Here is an 18,912-nt window from a genome sequence, read left to right on the forward strand (position 1 = left end):
ATTGGTACATAGACAACTATTTGGACCGATAGGCTTAGCAATCTTGATTGTTATAACTTACAAAGGACGATGTTACAACATCGAGACGATTGCTTAGCTAAGAAAATCAATATATTGCCTATATAGCTTATTCTTTACTCTTAGACCTTTTTGAAGAAGATTCTATTACTGACATGTTTAATTCAATATATAGACCTTTTTGTAGGTAATGTATTTGATTCAAGGCCTTGTCAAATTTCAATATATAGAGTATAGACCAAAAGAAAAGGTCTTGCAATTGTAGAATCTTTTCTTTATGCTATATTGAATCACTGCGATAACAGTATATGTTTCATAGTTATCTTGGTTTATCGTTTCAACATGTAGATTGTCCCAGCAACTTATGGCATACAAGTAAAAAGATCCGAAATAAGACCCCCTATAAAGCATATATTGTTTAATCCTCATGTAAAACCCCAACAAGCAACAACTGTGGACCCAAAGATAAACATCCGGGCCATTCTATCCAACCTGAAGATTTACAGAATCGTGCACTGTAATTTCCTTTTCCCATAACGGTGGCCTACCATGCGTTAGTTTGATATTGATCAATATCAAACTGGTCATCCATTGTATCAAAATATAATTTAACAAAAACCACGTCGGAACATGATTTCAGCCGGTCCAAGTTGAAAGTGGGGAATTTGCTACTATAGAAACACTTCCTTTCATCATTCATCATGGCAACGAGTTACCTGAAGAATAAACCAACGATCAAAATGCAGAGTTGAAAGAAATAATTGAATCTGCAGTTATTACTTATTACCAGTAGAGGACATAGACACAATGATCTTTCAGCTGCATTGAAGAACTCTTCGGGGATCAAGCTGCCCGCTACAATAACTAGAAGAAACAATTGAAAGCTCTAGTCTTCCTTTCCATTCTTCGCCAGGTTTCAAAGTGATAGGTTTTTCAATAGCAGCAGCCTCTACACAAACCATATGCTTATACTCATTATCACCAAAATCAGTCATAGCCTTTGCTTTTTTATCCCAAGGATTCCACACAACTGCAATAATCAATAATCAATGATAAAAGGGATTAAGGTAACAATCAGTAGTGAAACTGATTCCAGAATATATAAAAGCAAATATATATATAGTGGGCTAGCAAATGCCCAGCCCATGAAAAAGGTGTAGAAAACATAATAACAAGAAGGAACAGAGGAGACAATTTGGGGTAACCCGGAGCCTGGCTCCTCCTTCCAGCTCTTCCTCTACTCTTCAACACACAAAAAGGTCTTTCATGCCTCATTGTGAATCGTAAACCCCATCCCTAAACAATTGATGACCCTGGCTCTGTCTTCCACTCTCTTCTTCTCATCCTTTGCCTTGCAAACATTCTCAGATCATGCATATTCTTAGACTTTGGGAAGATAAAAAATAGCACAAGCTTAAAATGCATGAGAAGATTATAATCACCAGCATCAGGAAGCCCATCTTTACGTAACACATATGTTCTCTTCTTCTCGTGATCAATAATAGCAATCTTTGTAGGAGTGCTGAGATACATCTTGTCAACCTATCATATAAAGAAAAAGAGATGTATCAGTTTGGAACTCATGAATGCATGGGAAACAACAGTACACCCGAATTGGCTAAATGAATGTCATAAAGCAGTCTCACTTCTGATTCAAATGTTAAAGCATCCCCCTGTTCAGTAAAGCGTTTCTTTTTCTGCAAGTTGTCGAGATAATCTAGTGTCTCTAATCCCTCTACCCGGACTTCGCTGAATACAAGCAAACTGGTCGGTTAAATACTTAAATGCAATCCCAAATCACAGGCTACAAGTAAATTTCTGAACAATGAGAATAAATAAAACTCAGTGAACAGGCATTAAGTTGTAGTAAAGACCAAATATAATTCACCCAAAATAAAAAAAAGACTGAATAAGGCAACAACTTCCTTATTCTCTAAGAGATATAGAACAAAATGCGAAACTTAACAAAGAAATGAATTTGTGGGGGGAAAAAAGGAAATGAATTTCATATTTTGAGTTGAGAAAACAAGCTTTGCCCACATGATAAGATAATATAGTTCCATTGGCTTGTTTACTGTGGGGATCTTGAACTGTTTCTCAACCAAATCCAATAAGTAACAATGTAAAATTTGAGAACAGGGGCCAATTTAAAATAAAGACGAGCACATTAATATAAAACTCATTGTAGTGAGACAAAACATGGTCCAAGCTCTTACCATATATCTGAAACAGAGAAATATGTATGATAAGCAAATGTGAATGAAAATGGCTTCCCATCAGTGTTTGTGTTCCTAATCCGAGATGTCAACATCAGATCCCCTCCAGGTCCTAGAGCTACCCTAAGACGGAATTCAAAACTACACGCAGAAAGAAAAGCATAAAATATGAGAATTATAACAAAAACAACCCAAACAATAAAATGAAACATGAAAATATGAACTAAAAACAGGAATTCCAAAAAAAGATCATAAATAAAAGACATGTTTGTCCCTATATATACACCTGTGAGGCCAAATCTTCATTTCCTCTTCTGAGGGCTTAAGAATCAAATCAACAAAGGCTTTAATGGAATTATTTGTTGGAAAGGGAGGAGGGTGGTCATCAATGGCCCAGAAACGATTTCTAGCAAATCCATGCTGATCTAGGTTACCATGGCAGCTAAACTGCAAACAAAGAGCAAGCATCCTTGTACATGTTACATGGGATATGATTGTAAATTTTTAATAATACAATATCTAAAGGGTCATTTACAACCTACAAATTTCAGTTACATGAACAAGTGTTACATAGGAGTAGGATCTAACATGGTTGCAGGTTTAGTGTGATGGAGGCAGCAACGAAATCAAGATGCCTCAAGCTTATAATGTGACTAGCATACTTTTTGCGGATTATTAGCCAAGTGCAAATAATATATTTCGAGTTCAATTGAGTATTTTACTGCTTTGCTGCTGCTGGGCATGTATTATTTATGCAACTGTCACCTTCTTTTAACCTGCTTGACTCATCTGGAATGTTAATTATTCTTGTTGATGCCTGGTTATTTGGGTCCGCAACTTTTGACTAGCCTAAGTAATATACGAACACCAGAGAGGAAAAGGAGAACTTTTTTCTTTCTAAGAAAAATATTATGATTCCAGAGTAATTCTCTATGTTTAATTTCACACATTATCTTGACCTATTTTTCGTGGCAGACATTATAAAATATAAATTAATTCCATAAGCAACTTGTTGATCACCTCTAAAACTTCAGTCTACAGCTTTGCTATTCCTTCAGCACACAATCTCCCCCTAGCCTATGAAATATCATACTTCATATAGATCTTAACAATGTATTTAAGGAGAGTTTCTCACAATTTGAGTTAGGAGCTTAAGAACCAACTATTTAACAACTTCTAATCTCGTCTCTTTTCTCCTTTGTTCTCCAATTTCTACTTACTCTAAATTAAAAGAAAGCAGAATTATCACAACAAAAGCATCTCGGGAAAATGAAACAAAAAAAAATATATCATGAGAAGTACATACTTGAGGAAAGCATATTGGAATCCCTCCACGAATTGCCTTCGGAGGCTTAAAAGTAGCCTGCAATATCAATAAAAGAAGATGTATCAGAGCTTATAAAATTGATTGATGGAGTTGAAAATTTTCAAAAATATATTTACATGGACAAATCATAGTCACATAATTTTCACTATTCTTTCGCACTAAACAGCTTATATAAAAATATAGTGACTTATCATAACTTTATATCTTAACCAAGATTAATCAAATCGGGAGCACCATATTAGTAGTAGAAAGTCAGAGCATTCAATCGTATCATATTAACCTAGTAACAATTACAAGAGTAAATCAAGACTGAAACATACTTTCAGATAGATCCTAATCATCCTATATTCTTTAAAAGTAAATTGACTAACTTAATGCAGGAGAACACTCATCACAAGCTGATGTTTACAACCTAATTGAGAATATATATATTCCGCAGTCATCTTGACATATAATCATAAAGAAATCAGCTACAAACCATTATAGAGACAGAAATTACAAACTTGTTTTGCAGTATACCTTGCTACTAAGGAAAAGCAATTCTTCACCATGGTCATTCTTCCAAGAAGTCACATGACCACCGTATAAGTACACCTGAAGTCCAATAACAAAGAAATGAAACATAATCAGAGCAAAATAATACCAGAACATACACACATGAGACCTACTTAATCCACAGCGAAAAACAGCAAAATAAAAAAAAAATATAAAATAAAATCAAACACCAAAACCACGCAGCTCTATGCAAAGAAACTACACCAAAAGTTAAATCAAATTGTTCTAGAACAATCCTTCTAAAGAGCAGAGTTAACTTCAGCTGCAACACACGAATTAAAAAATAAATATTAAGGTGACGAGATCAGTACTCTAGAAACCGATAATAATCATAGTTATAGCAAAGGTGAAATGCGAGAATCAAAGAACGAAACCGAGAAAGTATGCAGATCAAGCAGTTTTCGATGAAAACCGAATATAGAAAAATGCAGGGATTAAGGTGCATGAAACATGATGCACGATGCATGATTGAAGCATGGAATCGGACCTCGGCGGAGCTTCCACGTGGATCGCGAAGAAGAACCTTGTCGAGGCCATTGAAGCCCTTGCAAACCTCATAGTACCTACTCTTCTCGCTGCTCATGGCTAATTCCTACCTCTTCCGAAGCTTCACCACTGGCACAACCACCGTCACCACCACCATATAGGGATGCTATGTTTGTGTATATATATTTCTCAGTTCACACTCATTAGTTCTAGATTTACGGTTTCTCGGTAACCCCTACCAATTCCACATTGTTTTCTGTAACTGCAATCTCTTCAATTTTCTTCTTTTTTTTTTTTTTTTTTTTTCCGTTACTCTTTTTTGGATTTCTCGATAAGACGTACGTATATACTGCAAATACTGTTGGGTACGTGTTCAGTAATCGTGCATTTCGAACGCTGATAGATACATATAAAATAATTAATAACTAATATAATAATAATATATCGTATTCAAACTTGATAGATTTTTTCATTTTAATAAAGTTAAGTTGGCATCAACTTCACTCATCTCACCAGAAGCAGGGCACAGTTTTAAAATGGTAACTTTGTCTTGGAATTGGAAAACTAAAGATATGGACACAGTAATTTTAATATTTGGCGAGAAACATGTTACTTTTAATAAATGATATTTTTATAGTGAATGCTATGGTGTCTATCACATTGTACCTAAGTTACTAAAAAGGGTAAACAAATAATATTTAATAAATTTTATATGATTTATTTTTTACTTTAAAAGATAAGTTAGGTAATTTAGACATCATAACAAAGACACCATAAAACTCACCTATTCTTATAGTAGACTAGTAGTCTATAAACATAGCATTCTGCATTAATTCAGAATTTGAGACCGTAGTTAATTTTATGGCTTGAATTCGTAATTTTGAAATTATAGAGACTTTGAGATTACAAAAACGATTAATCGTTGTTCTAAGATTTTCTTTCAGTAGTCTATCAATATTTTGAAATCAAAATTTTTCTAATTTTTTGTGTTTATTCTTCGTATTAATTTATGTTTTAATTATCTTTTTAATAAATAAATAAATAATTAAATATACGCTATTTTTTAGGACGCTGTCAACTTTATAAAGATACTTTTCTTCTAAACTTAATTTGTACAATTTGTAGAGTTGAAGTTCAACAAAAGCAAGAAAAAGTTGCCATAAACAAGAATAAGAAGAGAAAAAAATGATACTTTTATTTGCAAAATAATTAACTTTGAGTGGTTTATACACTCTGCTGTACAAATTTTATCCTCAATTATCAATACAACCTAAGATATTATCATATTGCAAGCTCAAAATTGCTTCGCCAAAATTAATAATGAATGAAAGAATGATTGGAGAAAACTCAATAAAGGCAACCTCAAGCAGTTCTCAACAAAGAAAAAAACTCTGCACATCATCAAACCACTACAAATAAAGGTGGAGAATGGTGGAAAATCTCCAGTTTCTCTCTACATCATGAAATCCATCTTGGGAGGAGCAGAAGCAGCTATGTTAAAAAACACTGATGCTGTCCCTTTCAATCCATGCCAGTTTATCACTACAGAATAGATAGCATATCTGAGGTGTATAAGAAAAAGAGCAAAGACAACAATGTGGAAGTTAAAAAATATGTAGACAGTGACAGGCAAAGTTTCCTTCTACCTGCAACTTGAACTGCATTGAATCAACACGAGGCAAAGTATAATGTAAACCTCAGAACAATTGAACGGTCACTTTGAGTTTGTTTTGTTTCCATTTCGGCAACTTGTAAAATTCAGTCTTCGTCATGCCAAGTTTTTCTTTGAACTCTGTTGCTGACAGATAAGCCTACATGCATGTAGCTCAAACAAGTAAGAACCAAAATGAATAAATCTTATAAACACAGTTTTGAAGGTATTAAGAAAAGGTGACTAAGATGAAGGTGATTTTATATGAAGATGATAGCTGAGAACTGTTAGATGGTTTAATATGTTTGACCAAACTACTTAATATGATATGGGTAACATCTTAGCTATCATCTTTGAATCACCTTAAGAAAAAGCTTATACCTCTCGTTTAGTCACATCAATGTCTGGTACTGGATTGGTAGAAGCTGTGTTAACGCTATCATACGGATAAACTGGGAGTCCTTCATCATCGTCAGCTTCACCTTCTTTTGCATCTTCCTCTGTAAGAGATTCTAATCTGCTGCTCATAGAATCCTCACTATCACTTCTTTCTGGGTTTGATTTGAGCGTATTGGAAGTCACTTTACATCATAACAACACAAGAAACAGATGAGGTATATTACATTAAAGCAAAATCTATTACTGAAATCAAATATCAATGGAGGAGGAAACTCATCAAGTTTATTATTTCATACCTCTAAGCGACTGAGGTATCAACTTTCCCCGTGCTGAAGGCATTTCAAAACTAGAAGTAAGCCGAGCTATGGCTGAAGACTTAGATCCAAGACCAAGAGAAAGAGTATTCAAGTTTGCTGTCCCTGATTTTGGATACACTTTTCTCACAATTGGAGGTGGGGTTGAAAGGTTCCTATCTTTAGGCTTCTCAAAAGTGGATGCTATGGCATTAAATGCTGGCGACCGGCCCCTGACACGAACACGTTCAGGAGTAGGACTAACAGACATGCTGCGCGAGGAACGCTGGCACTTATCACCATATTGTAAAGATGGTCTTCGTTTTGGTTTCTGTTAATGTGTTAAATATTCAACAACCAAAAGGATAAATGAAAATGAAAACAAAATATAAATATGAAGGTCAATGCTTTCACTACTATGCAATAATGTAGAGCAGATTAGTAGATGAAGTACACTAGAACTATGAGAGGAAAATGAAAATGAAAAGTGAATCTTCAGAGAACTATAATTCAAGAACTGTCAGGGAAGCAAAGAAAAGATGCCTTACAACCACTGGTGGAGTACCCCCATTTCTCAAGATTGTAAGCTTCCTTTGAAATGAATTTCCAAGCATCTGCCAAGAAAAAGTGGGGTTGGGGGGAGGGGTGGATGATCAACAAACAAAAATTCAAAATGATATAAAATCATATAATTTAAGCTATTATACTGAGAAACTTACTGCAGCTTTTGCAGCCTCCCATTTGAAGAAACAAGTGAAGAACGGTGGCTCGCTACCTTCCATTACAATAAACATTGGAGTGGTCCGAGATAATTTTTCTAGAAGAAAATCATGCTCAATAAATTTCTGTTCAATCCAAAACAGTAAGTTAAGAATTGCACACCCCATGTCAGAAAGTACTAAAAGATGTAAAAGACAATGTAAGTCAAAATCTTATGGTAGTCTAATGTTATACTGGTCTTAAAAGGACAGAAAAACAACCATCTTGTGAAGTTATATTGATAACTCTTCAGAATATTATTCACTAAGTTATACTAGCACATTTAAAACTTCCAGCGAAAGCAAAATCAGTTATACCTCGCCAATGGTTAGAGACTGCATTCTGCTCTTGGGGTCAACTCCCTGGCCAACCCAGACAAAGATTTCAGAGTAACAATCCAAGATGAATATATCTTCTGTCATCAGATCATCCTGGGAAAAATTGTATATCTCTTTCACCTGCAAACATCCCTTCAGATTAATGCATTGTAGCAGGTACAAATTGATCAAACTTTTTGCCAGCATTTTATATTGAGAGTTAGTCTTAAAAGGAAGAATAGATGGTCAAAACTCAAGAAGGGGTATCATATCCAAACTTCAAATATAGATATTTTATATTGACCAGGTTAGCCATAATTTGTTTGTATTTAGCCAATATAAAATAAAGTTTGGTAATTATATGAGTTTAATTAACACCAGTGTCTAGCTAAAATATATCACAGGACATATAATCAAGTGAACAAGCATATGGACTGCCATTGCAATAACTTGATGAAAACCCAAGAATGCATCTTTCACACTTAATCAACAGTATGTCATCCCTGTTCTGTAACTATTCACTGCTGATTAAGCCGATTTTTTTAATTATCAAGGATTTATTTTGTTTCCTATTTTACCAGTTTGAGTACCAGCTTGATTTTCCATCTTGAATAATGATTACTTATATCAATACAGATAAGTCAGTGTAGGTACCTTTAAGTCTCCTCCTGGATGTTGGTCAATCAGGCAGCCCAAGAAATCATTATAAACAAGTCATCCATTTGCCTTCAAGAAGAGAGGGATCTGGGGGCGAACATAAATCTTTTCTATCAAACAAGAAAATAGTCCTTACCTTTTGAGAAGTGACAAGAAAATAGGTGAGGGTCATGCTCCTTGCCCCTCACAATCTTTTGACTTGGATATTCTGTTTTTCCTCCTAATAATTCCCAAAACTGTTCAGATTCTATACCTTCCTTATGTGATTTGGGTTGTAACTCTGGCTGCAGACAATTGGCAAATATATGCATTCAGGAAAAAGAAACTTACTTTATATATTGGTATATTTTTCAGCTCAGTGGCTTGGAAAAATGTGAGATCAATCCTATATATCCCAATGGAAAATGTGACACCATTATGCCTTGTCATGAATCATGTCTAAACTCAGCCCATTTACACTTAAATCTCTTCTAATCAACTCATTCAGAGTCTAATATAAGTATGTAGGTGGAAAAATGGTTATCCTTTGAAGTTGGATAAAACAGATATTTCAGATCAAGTATTTCTTGGAACATATCAGACCTTTATGAAATCCAGCATTCTCTCAACAAGTTCATGGTCTTCTGATGTTGTTAAACTTCCAGACCAACTAAAGAGGGCGGTTTCGCTATGAAGTATGTAGCAATGGGAGGAATTCAAGGAGGAAGCAACCTGGTTGGCAAAAGAATATTCATTAGTGTGCATTACTCATACAAAATGGGTCTATAGAGATAGGCACTGTAAAGAGGCAAATGACATACTGGTTCAACTTGTATAGCTTGCATATTTTCTGGATCAGAGCCCTGGATGCGGAATAATGCAACACCAGCCTCTTTGTATGTCTCATCTGGAATTCCCTTTTCTGCAATGTGATTCTTGTATCCATCACTAAGTCCACCCTGATAAACAGTATTAAAGGAAAACAGTTATATTCGTCAAAAAGAGTGGTTTTTTTCTTAGTTCCAAAAGATGAGGATCCCACACCTTAAAAACGATGAAAGTTTGCATGATAGCATGAAATTGAATTGGTTCACTGCCCTCATAGATACGTGCCTTCAATCAATTGGACATGGATAATGTCAATAAGGACATGAGCAATGAGTGGACATAATCTTGCAACAAATCGAAATGAAAAATTACCATGGAAGGGATAAACTTCATTGACTCAACCATTTTGCAGCCCATTGAAAGAGCTGTAGTTCTATCTCCCTACTTTCAAAAATAAATAAATAAATAAATTACCATGTAAGGTATGCAGGTTAATATAGTACAGTTCTGAAACAATTTCTGTTTCCAGTACCAAAGAAAATACCAATGTTGTGATTGTTTGGAGACATCATGTTTTGCAAGCAGATTTTAAGTTGTTTTATTTTGTAATAAATCATCATAAACAGACATGCAAGAAGAACCAGAGGAAAATATTTCAAATCTTTCACCTCAACACTATTATTTCCCATCCATGCTCCTATGAGACACTCTTCCCTATCATCTCCGTTATATGTATACTGAAATATATAGCAATCTCCACTATAAAACTTTGAAAGTTCAGAGTCTGGTAGGGAAATTTTTTCCTGATCGTTTACGCGCCAAACCTGTGCAGTAATAGTAAACCCCTTGTTAACAACAGAAGCAAAAGAGAAATGTTGAAATGAAGCACAGTCAAGCCAATCATTCGAGCCAAAAAGGGAGAAATACAGAGCATATTTCTAAAATTGTTAAGGGATGCTATTTATCAAAACCTTATGAAGCAATACAAATATTTGCCTAAGATATCTAGCCACAACTGCTTGTAAATTCATAAATTCCACAATGGAATTGACTACTTTCTCTTTGCTGTTTCAAGTCAACAATTATGATCTAAGTAAGGCATGCTTTTCGGTGAAAACTTAAATAGTAACAAAGTGGAACGAAGGAAAATTCTTGGGATCAATAAAGCAAAAAGAAACCATGGGAAAGAGCTTTTGTCAAGCCTTACATGGGGTTACAATACCAATAGCCAAAATTAATTCTTCAGAATTCCAAGTTAAATCTAAACAAGTCAATGTTTCACATATTGAAGTATATAATAGAATACAGCTTGCATGTCATGTATGCTTGAAGTCATCTTTAGAAGGAGAAACCAGTGGAGCTTTCAGCATGCAGATGACTTAGTGTAAATGATTCTTGCATTACAAAAAATCAAAAGACATCAGTGTTGATGGATTAAGATACCTGCAAATGTCCTGTGCAATCAATGTGCGGTTTAGGTTCTTCTTTTACTGGCTCAGCTTTCAATAGACCCTTTACATCCACTCCTTGACGTTTTAGAAGTGCTATAAAGAAACAAAATAATACATAAATTTATAAGAATATAATGACAGTATGACCAATTATGCTGAGAAACAAATATAAAGGAGGAGAAATCTATACAGGCTACAAAAGCTACAAAGTTTATTTCAAACTAACCTGCCACCTTGCCGCGTCCATCTTCGGAATTTTGCACATTAGTTGTCTCAGGCCAAGAATCAAACTTGGACTTGAACATCACTGTTTCAAATCCTTCAATTATACGAATTATCTGGGATTTCGGTCGGTCGGTGCTATTGAGTAACTCCTGTTTTAAGTTAGCAGCAATTTAAGAGTCATAACTCAGTAAAATGTTGAACAGTATTAAGAAAGATATAATCAAATGAGGTCTTACTTCTGCAGATACACCTGCGCTTTTTCTTGCATCAAGAGAAGTGTTTCTTCCCATCCATATAAACACTTCCAACCCACAATCTAGAATATAGCATTTTTTTGTTTCAAGTAACTCCCTTGTCAAAGAATCAGCTTCAATTGGTTCTGCCTTCCCTTTTTCAACACTGTAAAAGTGCTACTTTCATTAATTAACTAGAGCATTATAGAATCTATTTAAATATAATCATTGATTTTCACCAATATAATCTGCTCACTGAAACAACATATTACCGAAGCAGCTTTAGAGGATGAGAACCATGTTTAGCATCATCACTAGCGCCTTTTCGGGGAAGAGGAGCAAAGCCTCCAAATAAAGCCCAGAATTCTCCACTTTCAGCATCAGCCATCAACTTTCCATCCTCTGCATGGAAGTTCAAGTACATACATTCAATTCATGATACTAAGCAATCACTTTGAAAATTTTAAAATATATCTCTATACTTGCCAATAGCAGCTATGTCACATTTGCCATCATGGTAAGTATCCTTAATATACTGCACAACTTCCAATGCTTTAGCCCTTTCTTGAATAGATGAAGTGGAACCATTAAATTGGAAGATTTTGGACTCGGTATCCAGAATAAAAACATCATCATGGTTGAGAGAAGATCGAGCAAAAGGAACCTGTAACCAACACATATAGCTAAATCACAAGTAGTACTAAGGTCTCCATGCATGTGTGGTGTGATATACGGTCTGGACAATAATAAGACTCAAAGCTAAACAAGTTATTGTCACACTTGCCTCTCTAACGTGTACAACATGTTTTCCTTTGACCTCAAACAACCGTGTCTTATATTCTTCAGCCTCAGCATGGTTGAAACCAGAGGCAATTCCACCTTCTTGTGGTATAATGCATGGTTTGAAATAAGACAGGAACTTTTCAGTTTCGTGACCTTGCACCTCACGATACTGAACAGCACGTCCTCCTAGAGTTGCATCCAACTCAACTGTTTTTATAGCTGCAGTACCAGCTTCATCCTATGTTATTGTCATCAAGTCATCATGATTAGTAACATGTTATAAAGAGCTAGTTGAATCAAAAACAGGTGGAGGAGAATGGCAATATATAAACAATAAAACTTACCTGACTGGTGTCTTTTCCAAGCCAGAAATGGATATCATGGCGTAGAGCACCACTTTTTGAAGCAGTTGTCTGCATGGAGTGTATCAGAAAAAAGAAAACTTTGGCACATCAACATCTTTTATGTTTGTACCTAGAAAATGCATATAACAGCAAGAACTGTTCTGTATCACTTTGTCATATTTGAATCTAACTAAATTCTCAGGCTTGATAATGTCCCCCTTCTTTTGGTTGCACAGCTTTACTCTTATGATAAAAGTTAGAGGTTTTAATTTGATAGTGAAACACTAAATATCAACTTAATATTAGAGTTCCTCTCCACCTTCTAAGGTTGCACTCTTTATGCAAGAAAGCCAGAGAGGCAAAGTTAGCATAAAATAGAAACATTATTTAATAGGATTTCTTACATCTAATTCTCTCCCTATACTTCATAATAGTGGGAGCCGCATGTGCTAAATCACCCTAAAAGCATTTAAGTTCCATAACCAATGTTCACAAAGAAAAAAAAAAGAAGGAGCAAATATCAAAATCGATCTCGTGTGACATAACATAACAACAATAAATGTCAATATGAGGCCAGCATTCCATGAAAGAGAAACCAGTTGGAAAATATTGGTTACCTTTAAGATCACATATGAGTCACCAGTGTAAAACTTCCCATGAGAAGACTCAGGGATGGGAACTGGATTAAAATTCTCAATACGCCAAATTTCAAGTCCACTATCTATGGTTAAGGAAAACCATAATGAAGAAGTACTAGTAAGAGTACAAGCACGAAATCAAAACTAAATGAACTTGAATAAACTATCTCCAGATGAAAATATTATAAATTGTAAACATCACAATACATTGAGACAGAGAGAAGATAGATATATTATTGTTAACTAGTTCAGGATACTCCTTCTGTCCAGCTCCTTTGAAAGCTGGATCCAAATCTTTCATTGAAACAGCCATCCTTGAATATCAACAATAATTACCCTGAAACAAAGCAATGAATCTGGATATCAAATTAGCTGAATCTGTTCTATAGCTGAAAATAGGAAATGGTGAATTGCAAAGGTAGCTTATCAGCAACGGAAACAAAACGCGCCACCCCCAAAAAATCATAGAACGAGATTCAGACACATTTTTTCGGGTGGCATTTTGTTGCAATTTTTTGTTGATCATTGTATCCGCATTCTTCAATGCCTTCAATCGAATAATATTAGCGCGCGCGTCGCAATTGGATTGAGAATCGAAAGCGAGTTTTTGGATGAATTCAAAATTTTCTATGACTAAATAAGAAGGAAAAAAAACCACGCACAATAAAAACTATACCTTTTTCTTATAATTAATGTGGGAATCAGCTACAGTGCGATGAGAAATTCCATTGTTTTGGTATGTAGCAGTGGGTAATAAATGACACTGAATATGCATCCATACATGTATCACCACTTTTTTGTTTTTTTTTTTTTGTTTTTTCCAATTTCTATTTTCTATAAATTTGTTTGTTCTAGAGGTTTTCTCTTTTGCATGTTAGTGACATTTCCTTTTTCTCTTTTTTTTTTAATTTTATTTAATTTTTAATAAATTTGGGACAATAATTATTTGAGGAGATAGAAGAGATGAGAGCGAATGGAGTAGGGAGTTTAAGAATGTTTGGCAATGGAGGGAGCTGACTTCCGCATTTTGTGGATTGAATGCCAAAAACATACTTTAGCCTAAGGTGCTGCTGCTTGCTAGGAATTATTAAAATTAAACTTTATATAATTACAGTTACAAATGATGGAAGTATTTATATGAATATCACGTACTAATTCATGTGTATAATTTATGGTAGAAACTCATATTCAATTAACTTTATGTGAAATTGATAAGTGAGAGCCGTTAGATGATAATTTAATTAATGATTATATTACGTGTACATTAAAATTAGTCACCGGTATAAAATATATGTTGAAATATAAATACACATTAAAAATAAATTAAACCACATATATATAAATACATTGATGATTGATTTTAATGACTGATTTTAGTATACAAATAACATTTTTGTTCAACTAAAATATCAAGTCATTTAACGATTCTCAACTATCAATTTCAAGTGCACCTAAATTTTTAACATAATTTATTTGGGTATTAGAATAACACCATAAATATATATTTTGTAATTAAATATTTTACATGGGACGTATTGCATATTTCATACTTATTTTTCAAAAGATATTATGTTTCAAACGAGTTGAACTGTATTGATTGTTAAACATATAGTGAAGAAAACAAAATGAAATTGATATTACGAAATTCGTACATACATTATTCCATGTAAAAATACTAAAGAAAACTATGGTTATTAAGAAATGAAATCTAATACTATATTAAACACGGTTCAATTAGCATGATTCCTCTTGGTAGAAATGCTTCCTAAATGCATCCATATGATCCACTTGCAAACATATAGCAAGAACAACAGAACCATCACTATCAAGACCAGGAAGAAGAACAGAATCACCATCAAATTCATGTGTACCGGGATACATTTGAACCTCTTTACCCCATCCAAAGTCAAGGCCGTTGACCGGCAAAGTCAACCAACTGACCACACCCATGTTAGGGTTACCATAGAATGGACCCTTGTCACTTCTCATGGCATGAAGATCCTGAAACCTGCTCAAATCCTGTTGGTTCTTCAAGAACTCAATCTCTGACTTGATGTACTCATCAGTCACCTTCTCAATGGCTTCCCTTATTCTGCTTGAAGCATACCCTAATGGCCTTGAAACCAAATCACCGGAAAGAGAGGTTGCAACCACGTCCAAGGTTGCGTTCCCGAAGTACCCTTTTGGCAATGGCGGCTTCATGCGACACCTTGAATCCACACACACCCCTAGACACGTTGGTTGGTCATTTTTGTGCTCCCTTGCCTTGCATGCGCTTCTCCACACGTGCCCCGCTACTGTTTCGTACCTACAACACAACATATGCTAAACTTGCATAAGTGAAAAAATTAATAATCATTAGTTTTTATTTATTATTTTACAAATATCCTCGCTTTAAATAGCTTTTTTCCGCAAACCTTATCGAGAAATGGCAAATATTTTTAGTGGAAAAAACAAATTGTTAGTGTTGGTTCTAAGTTCTAACGCATAAATACAAGTGAGGAAGAATTTTTTTTTTGGAACAATTAGTAATTAATATTTAAAAATATAAATTAAAAATATGTTATTATTAGATTATTATTAAAAATTTAAATTAATAATTAAAAATATTGAATGAAAGTAATAAATTATGTTGGCTCTTGAATTTTTTTAATACAAGTATTAAATATTTTCTAAAATATTAACTTATATCAAATTAAATTCTTTAAATAAACTCTTAATATATTATAGATTTTGTTAAGAAATTAATTTTTCTTTTAACTAACAATAATTTAACAAAATAACAAAGTATTGAAAAAATAAAAAAAAAAATGGATTATCATTGAATATTCACTTGAATATGATAGCTAATGAGATGAAAAAAAAAGTTAATTATTACTTAATTAGTTAATTATACTAAAAAGATAATAATACAATCATTTTATTTAATTTAATATCTACAATTTTATAATAAAAACTCACATATACAGTTATATTCATATAAAATTGATAGTTAAAATTTGTTAAATTATCTAATAATTCTCAACAATTAATTTTACATAAAGATAACTGCATATAAATTTTTACTTAATTTTATATATGTAACATTTTTATTATATCTAAATTTATTTATTTATTTATTTTAATAATAATTAATAAATATAAAATAAAAAAATTAGACTATTTTGGATTAATTTATACAACTATACAAAATATACACTAAAATTAATTATCAATATAAAATATATATTAAAAATAAATTAAATTATACTTATATTTATATACAAATATATGATAACTAATTTTAATATATAAATAATATTTTATATTTTTTATTATCTTGTAAATATTTTTTGGTAGTTGATTACCTGGTATAACCACGTCCATTGCTAGGTTTACCCCAACTAAGATTTGCCAAATTCCTCAACCCATCAACTTGTTGTTTGCTCAACTTGAAAAACTCCACCGTGGTTTTCTTTTTCCTCTGCTCCATATTGGTAGACTGCCCCAGCAACAACGGAGGATTTTCGAACTCCGACCGCCCATGGCCAGCCGGCAACGGCGCCAAAGGTGGTTCTCCGGCACGCAACACTTTCCTATCAAGAAACGGCACCATCTCCAAGGCCTCACCGCGCGCAAACCTCGACCACTCGTTGATAAAATGCAGTGCACTTTGTCCATCGGCAATGGCATGAGAAATCGCCAAGCTGAGGCCGAATCCGCCACACTTGAACGTCGTGAATTGAACAATGAACAGCGGCAACTCATGAATCGGGAGAGTATAGTCTACGTTTGGAGAAAGGTGGTAGAGATACTCGGACGAAAGTGACAAGTCACCAACCTCTTCTAGGGTTGATGACGATTCGGCTTCAATGAACTGAGCTCCCATGGCGTTGCATTCGAGCTGAAGACGACCGTTATTTATCCAGTGTAACCGACCAGCCAAGGGGTAAAATGGTACAAGCACACGACTCAAAGAGTCCTTCAAAGTGTTGACAATGGTGGAAGTGTGTAAGGTTGTGGGTTTATGATAGAAGTAGATGGTGGGAACATGTGTGATGGTTCCTATTTGGTCCCATTCGGATAATGGTAAGCGACCACACCATGTTGCCTCGTTAGGCCTCACCATGCAAGACCCTATTAACGTGATTGCCATAGTGTAATTGAATGCTTGGTGGTGAAAATGTTTGTTATTACTTATAGTATAGGTAGTAACTATGAAAATGCATGTTATCTTACCATAAATGTAGGATGAAATGAAATCCATATGAGGGGTTGGTTACGTTGTAGCACCAAAGAGTCAGAATTTCAGCTTTGGTTTAAGCGCATTATAGTGCAGGCACGATTTCAATTTTTTGAATAAATTTGTTGCTTGCACGTTTTTACTTTCTCCTACTTCAACTTTTCACCAATGTGTAAAATGGAAACAAAATTCTCTTTGTTATTCATTTAGAGAGTAATACTACGTTATCAACAAAGTTTATCTTCTTTTTTAAATATTTGATAATTTTAAATTCTAAGTATAAAAATAAAGGAAAAGTAAAAGAGGGTCAGCCAAAAAAATAAATAATTTAACTAATTTATAATTATATTTAATTAATTTTATTTGTTTTTAATTTATAATATTTGATATTAATTGTTTCTCACCCCAAATTAAAATTCTGAATGATATGTTGAAGAAATAGGGGCGGGAATCACAGAACTTCCAACAATCCCGATTCTTAGTATATAAAAAAAATTATAAAATATATAAAAGAACATCCATTTAGTATGAAAAAAAAAAACATTCTGATACTTAGTAGAAGAAACATCCTAATACCTAGTATAAGCACCATCTACGTAGAGATTTTGAATTCACACAGAGACATTTAGCTGGTTTTTGACTGGTACCTTCTCCGTTAAAAATAAAATATTAATCTAATCTACTAACTAATATTAATAAAAAGTGTTAACTCTCCATAATTTTTTATTTAAATTTATTTAATTTTGATCAATGATAATTATGCAGGAGAAACAGCTTGTGAATAGAGATGTTTTGATGTAACAAATTTACAAAATTTTTTAAATATACTGTCTTGTTTATTTTTATTTATTCACGAGTCTCAAATTTTTTATTTGTTTATGACCAGTTTAATGGGTTTGTTACGATGGGTAACCGGAGATTAATGGGTTGAACTCGTTGGGTTGGCCTAATCGTTTGAGGAAGCCTCCGAGCAGGTTTGCGCCTTGGGGCCTCCGTCCGATTTGTGTGTGAGAAAATGGGGTGGTACCTGCAAAGACACTCCGATGTGCTTAAGTTAGCAAGGGTATAAGCAGGTCTAGAGAGTATTGGGACTTTTTTATACCTGAGGGGTGTCAGTGTATTTATAGTGGTGAACCAATAACCACCGTTTGAGTAGTTTCACCTTTTAAGGAGGATAACCGTCCCTTTATCTTAGGGAGGTTAGAATATGGCTCCTGGAAGTGTGTTGAGAGATCTTAGGAGCAGTTACTTATTTGAAAGAGGGTTATCTACCAGCTAATCTTCGTTCCCGACTTCTTTGAGCCAAGTCGCTGTTGAGACCGACTTTCCAAGAGGAGGTCGGTAACGAGTGAGAGCCAATCTTTAAGATTGGGCCTTTTATTTGGGCCTGAACCTTAACATTGGAGCAGGATATGAATAGGGTTATATAAACATATCCATTTATTTAAAAAGATGATAAAAAGAGTTAATTTTAATCCAAAAAAATTAAATAAATAAATTTTTTTAGTGGGTGAATCAGATTTTTGAGTTG

General features: G+C 34.0%; 3 protein-coding genes across 6 annotated transcripts; all 3 read right to left on the reverse strand.

Moving 5' to 3' along the window:
* Positions 1-277: 277 nt before the first annotated feature.
* LOC112723582 (putative glucose-6-phosphate 1-epimerase) lies at positions 278-5,007 on the reverse strand. 3 transcript variants are annotated; one of them, XR_011867979.1, is made up of 9 exons: positions 4,604-5,007; positions 4,081-4,155; positions 3,541-3,597; positions 2,521-2,681; positions 2,235-2,375; positions 1,665-1,767; positions 1,461-1,560; positions 806-1,369; positions 278-734 (listed from the first exon to the last, which is right to left on the reverse strand). XR_011867979.1 is itself a non-coding variant. In XM_025774999.2 (9 exons), exons 1-8 carry the CDS (start codon positions 4,697-4,699, stop codon positions 834-836), a joined length of 948 nt encoding a protein of 315 aa, XP_025630784.1. In that variant the 5' UTR covers positions 4,700-5,007; the 3' UTR covers positions 278-734; positions 806-833. The 3 variants fall into 3 exon arrangements, 2 of the variants coding, with proteins under 2 accessions (XP_025630784.1, XP_025630785.1); XM_025774999.2 differs by having other exon boundaries at positions 806-1,048; XM_025775000.3 differs by lacking the exon at positions 278-734 and having other exon boundaries at positions 1,236-1,381.
* Positions 5,008-5,774: 767 nt separating this feature from the next.
* LOC112723584 (villin-4) lies at positions 5,775-13,992 on the reverse strand. 2 transcript variants are annotated; one of them, XM_029290369.2, is made up of 24 exons: positions 13,836-13,992; positions 13,417-13,496; positions 13,139-13,238; positions 12,522-12,590; positions 12,179-12,415; positions 11,881-12,058; positions 11,667-11,796; positions 11,398-11,560; positions 11,163-11,310; positions 10,929-11,029; positions 10,154-10,309; positions 9,858-9,926; positions 9,702-9,770; positions 9,479-9,616; positions 9,261-9,389; positions 8,815-8,962; positions 8,676-8,689; positions 8,022-8,162; positions 7,665-7,790; positions 7,494-7,559; positions 6,949-7,276; positions 6,635-6,834; positions 6,249-6,413; positions 5,775-6,144 (listed from the first exon to the last, which is right to left on the reverse strand). In XM_029290369.2, exons 2-23 carry the CDS (start codon positions 13,470-13,472, stop codon positions 6,300-6,302), a joined length of 2,880 nt encoding a protein of 959 aa, XP_029146202.1. In that variant the 5' UTR covers positions 13,473-13,496; positions 13,836-13,992; the 3' UTR covers positions 5,775-6,144; positions 6,249-6,299. The 2 variants fall into 2 exon arrangements, with proteins under 2 accessions (XP_029146202.1, XP_029146203.1); XM_029290370.2 differs by lacking the exon at positions 13,836-13,992 and having other exon boundaries at positions 5,775-6,164; positions 13,417-13,803.
* A 901-nt stretch (positions 13,993-14,893) lies between these two features.
* Positions 14,894-17,294, reverse strand: LOC112723585 (spermidine hydroxycinnamoyl transferase). Its single transcript, XM_025775003.2, has 2 exons — positions 16,507-17,294; positions 14,894-15,467 (listed from the first exon to the last, which is right to left on the reverse strand). The coding sequence occupies exons 1-2, from the start codon at positions 17,292-17,294 to the stop codon at positions 14,894-14,896; spliced, it is 1,362 nt and encodes a 453-aa protein (XP_025630788.1).
* Positions 17,295-18,912: the final 1,618 nt, after the last annotated feature.

This window comes from Arachis hypogaea, chromosome 11 (genome assembly GCF_003086295.3).
Source record: "Arachis hypogaea cultivar Tifrunner chromosome 11, arahy.Tifrunner.gnm2.J5K5, whole genome shotgun sequence".
In the NCBI taxonomy this organism is placed as follows: domain Eukaryota; kingdom Viridiplantae; phylum Streptophyta; class Magnoliopsida; order Fabales; family Fabaceae; genus Arachis; species Arachis hypogaea.

Bases quoted from the DNA above. Each gene is read 5' to 3' on its own strand.
- LOC112723582 (XM_025774999.2), bottom strand. From the start codon at position 4,699: ATGAGCAGCGAGAAGAGTAGGTACTATGAGGTTTGCAAGGGCTTCAAT. The intron at 4,156-4,603 runs GTCCGATTCCAT...ATTGGACTTCAG, and splicing joins CACGTGGAAGCTCCGCCGAG to GTGTACTTATACGGTGGTCA. The intron at 1,768-2,234 runs GTAAGAGCTTGG...GCTTGTATTCAG, and splicing joins TTCTCTGTTTCAGATATATG to CGAAGTCCGGGTAGAGGGAT.
- LOC112723584 (XM_029290369.2), bottom strand. From the start codon at position 13,472: ATGGCTGTTTCAATGAAAGATTTGGATCCAGCTTTCAAAGGAGCTGGA. The intron at 11,311-11,397 runs GTAAGACCTCAT...AACTTAAAACAG, and splicing joins GCGCAGGTGTATCTGCAGAA to GAGTTACTCAATAGCACCGA. The intron at 6,835-6,948 runs GTATGAAATAAT...TATGATGTAAAG, and splicing joins GATACCTCAGTCGCTTAGAG to TGACTTCCAATACGCTCAAA.
- LOC112723585 (XM_025775003.2), bottom strand. From the start codon at position 17,294: ATGGCAATCACGTTAATAGGGTCTTGCATGGTGAGGCCTAACGAGGCA. The intron at 15,468-16,506 runs GTAATCAACTAC...GTTGTGTTGTAG, and splicing joins AATGGACGTGGTTATACCAG to GTACGAAACAGTAGCGGGGC.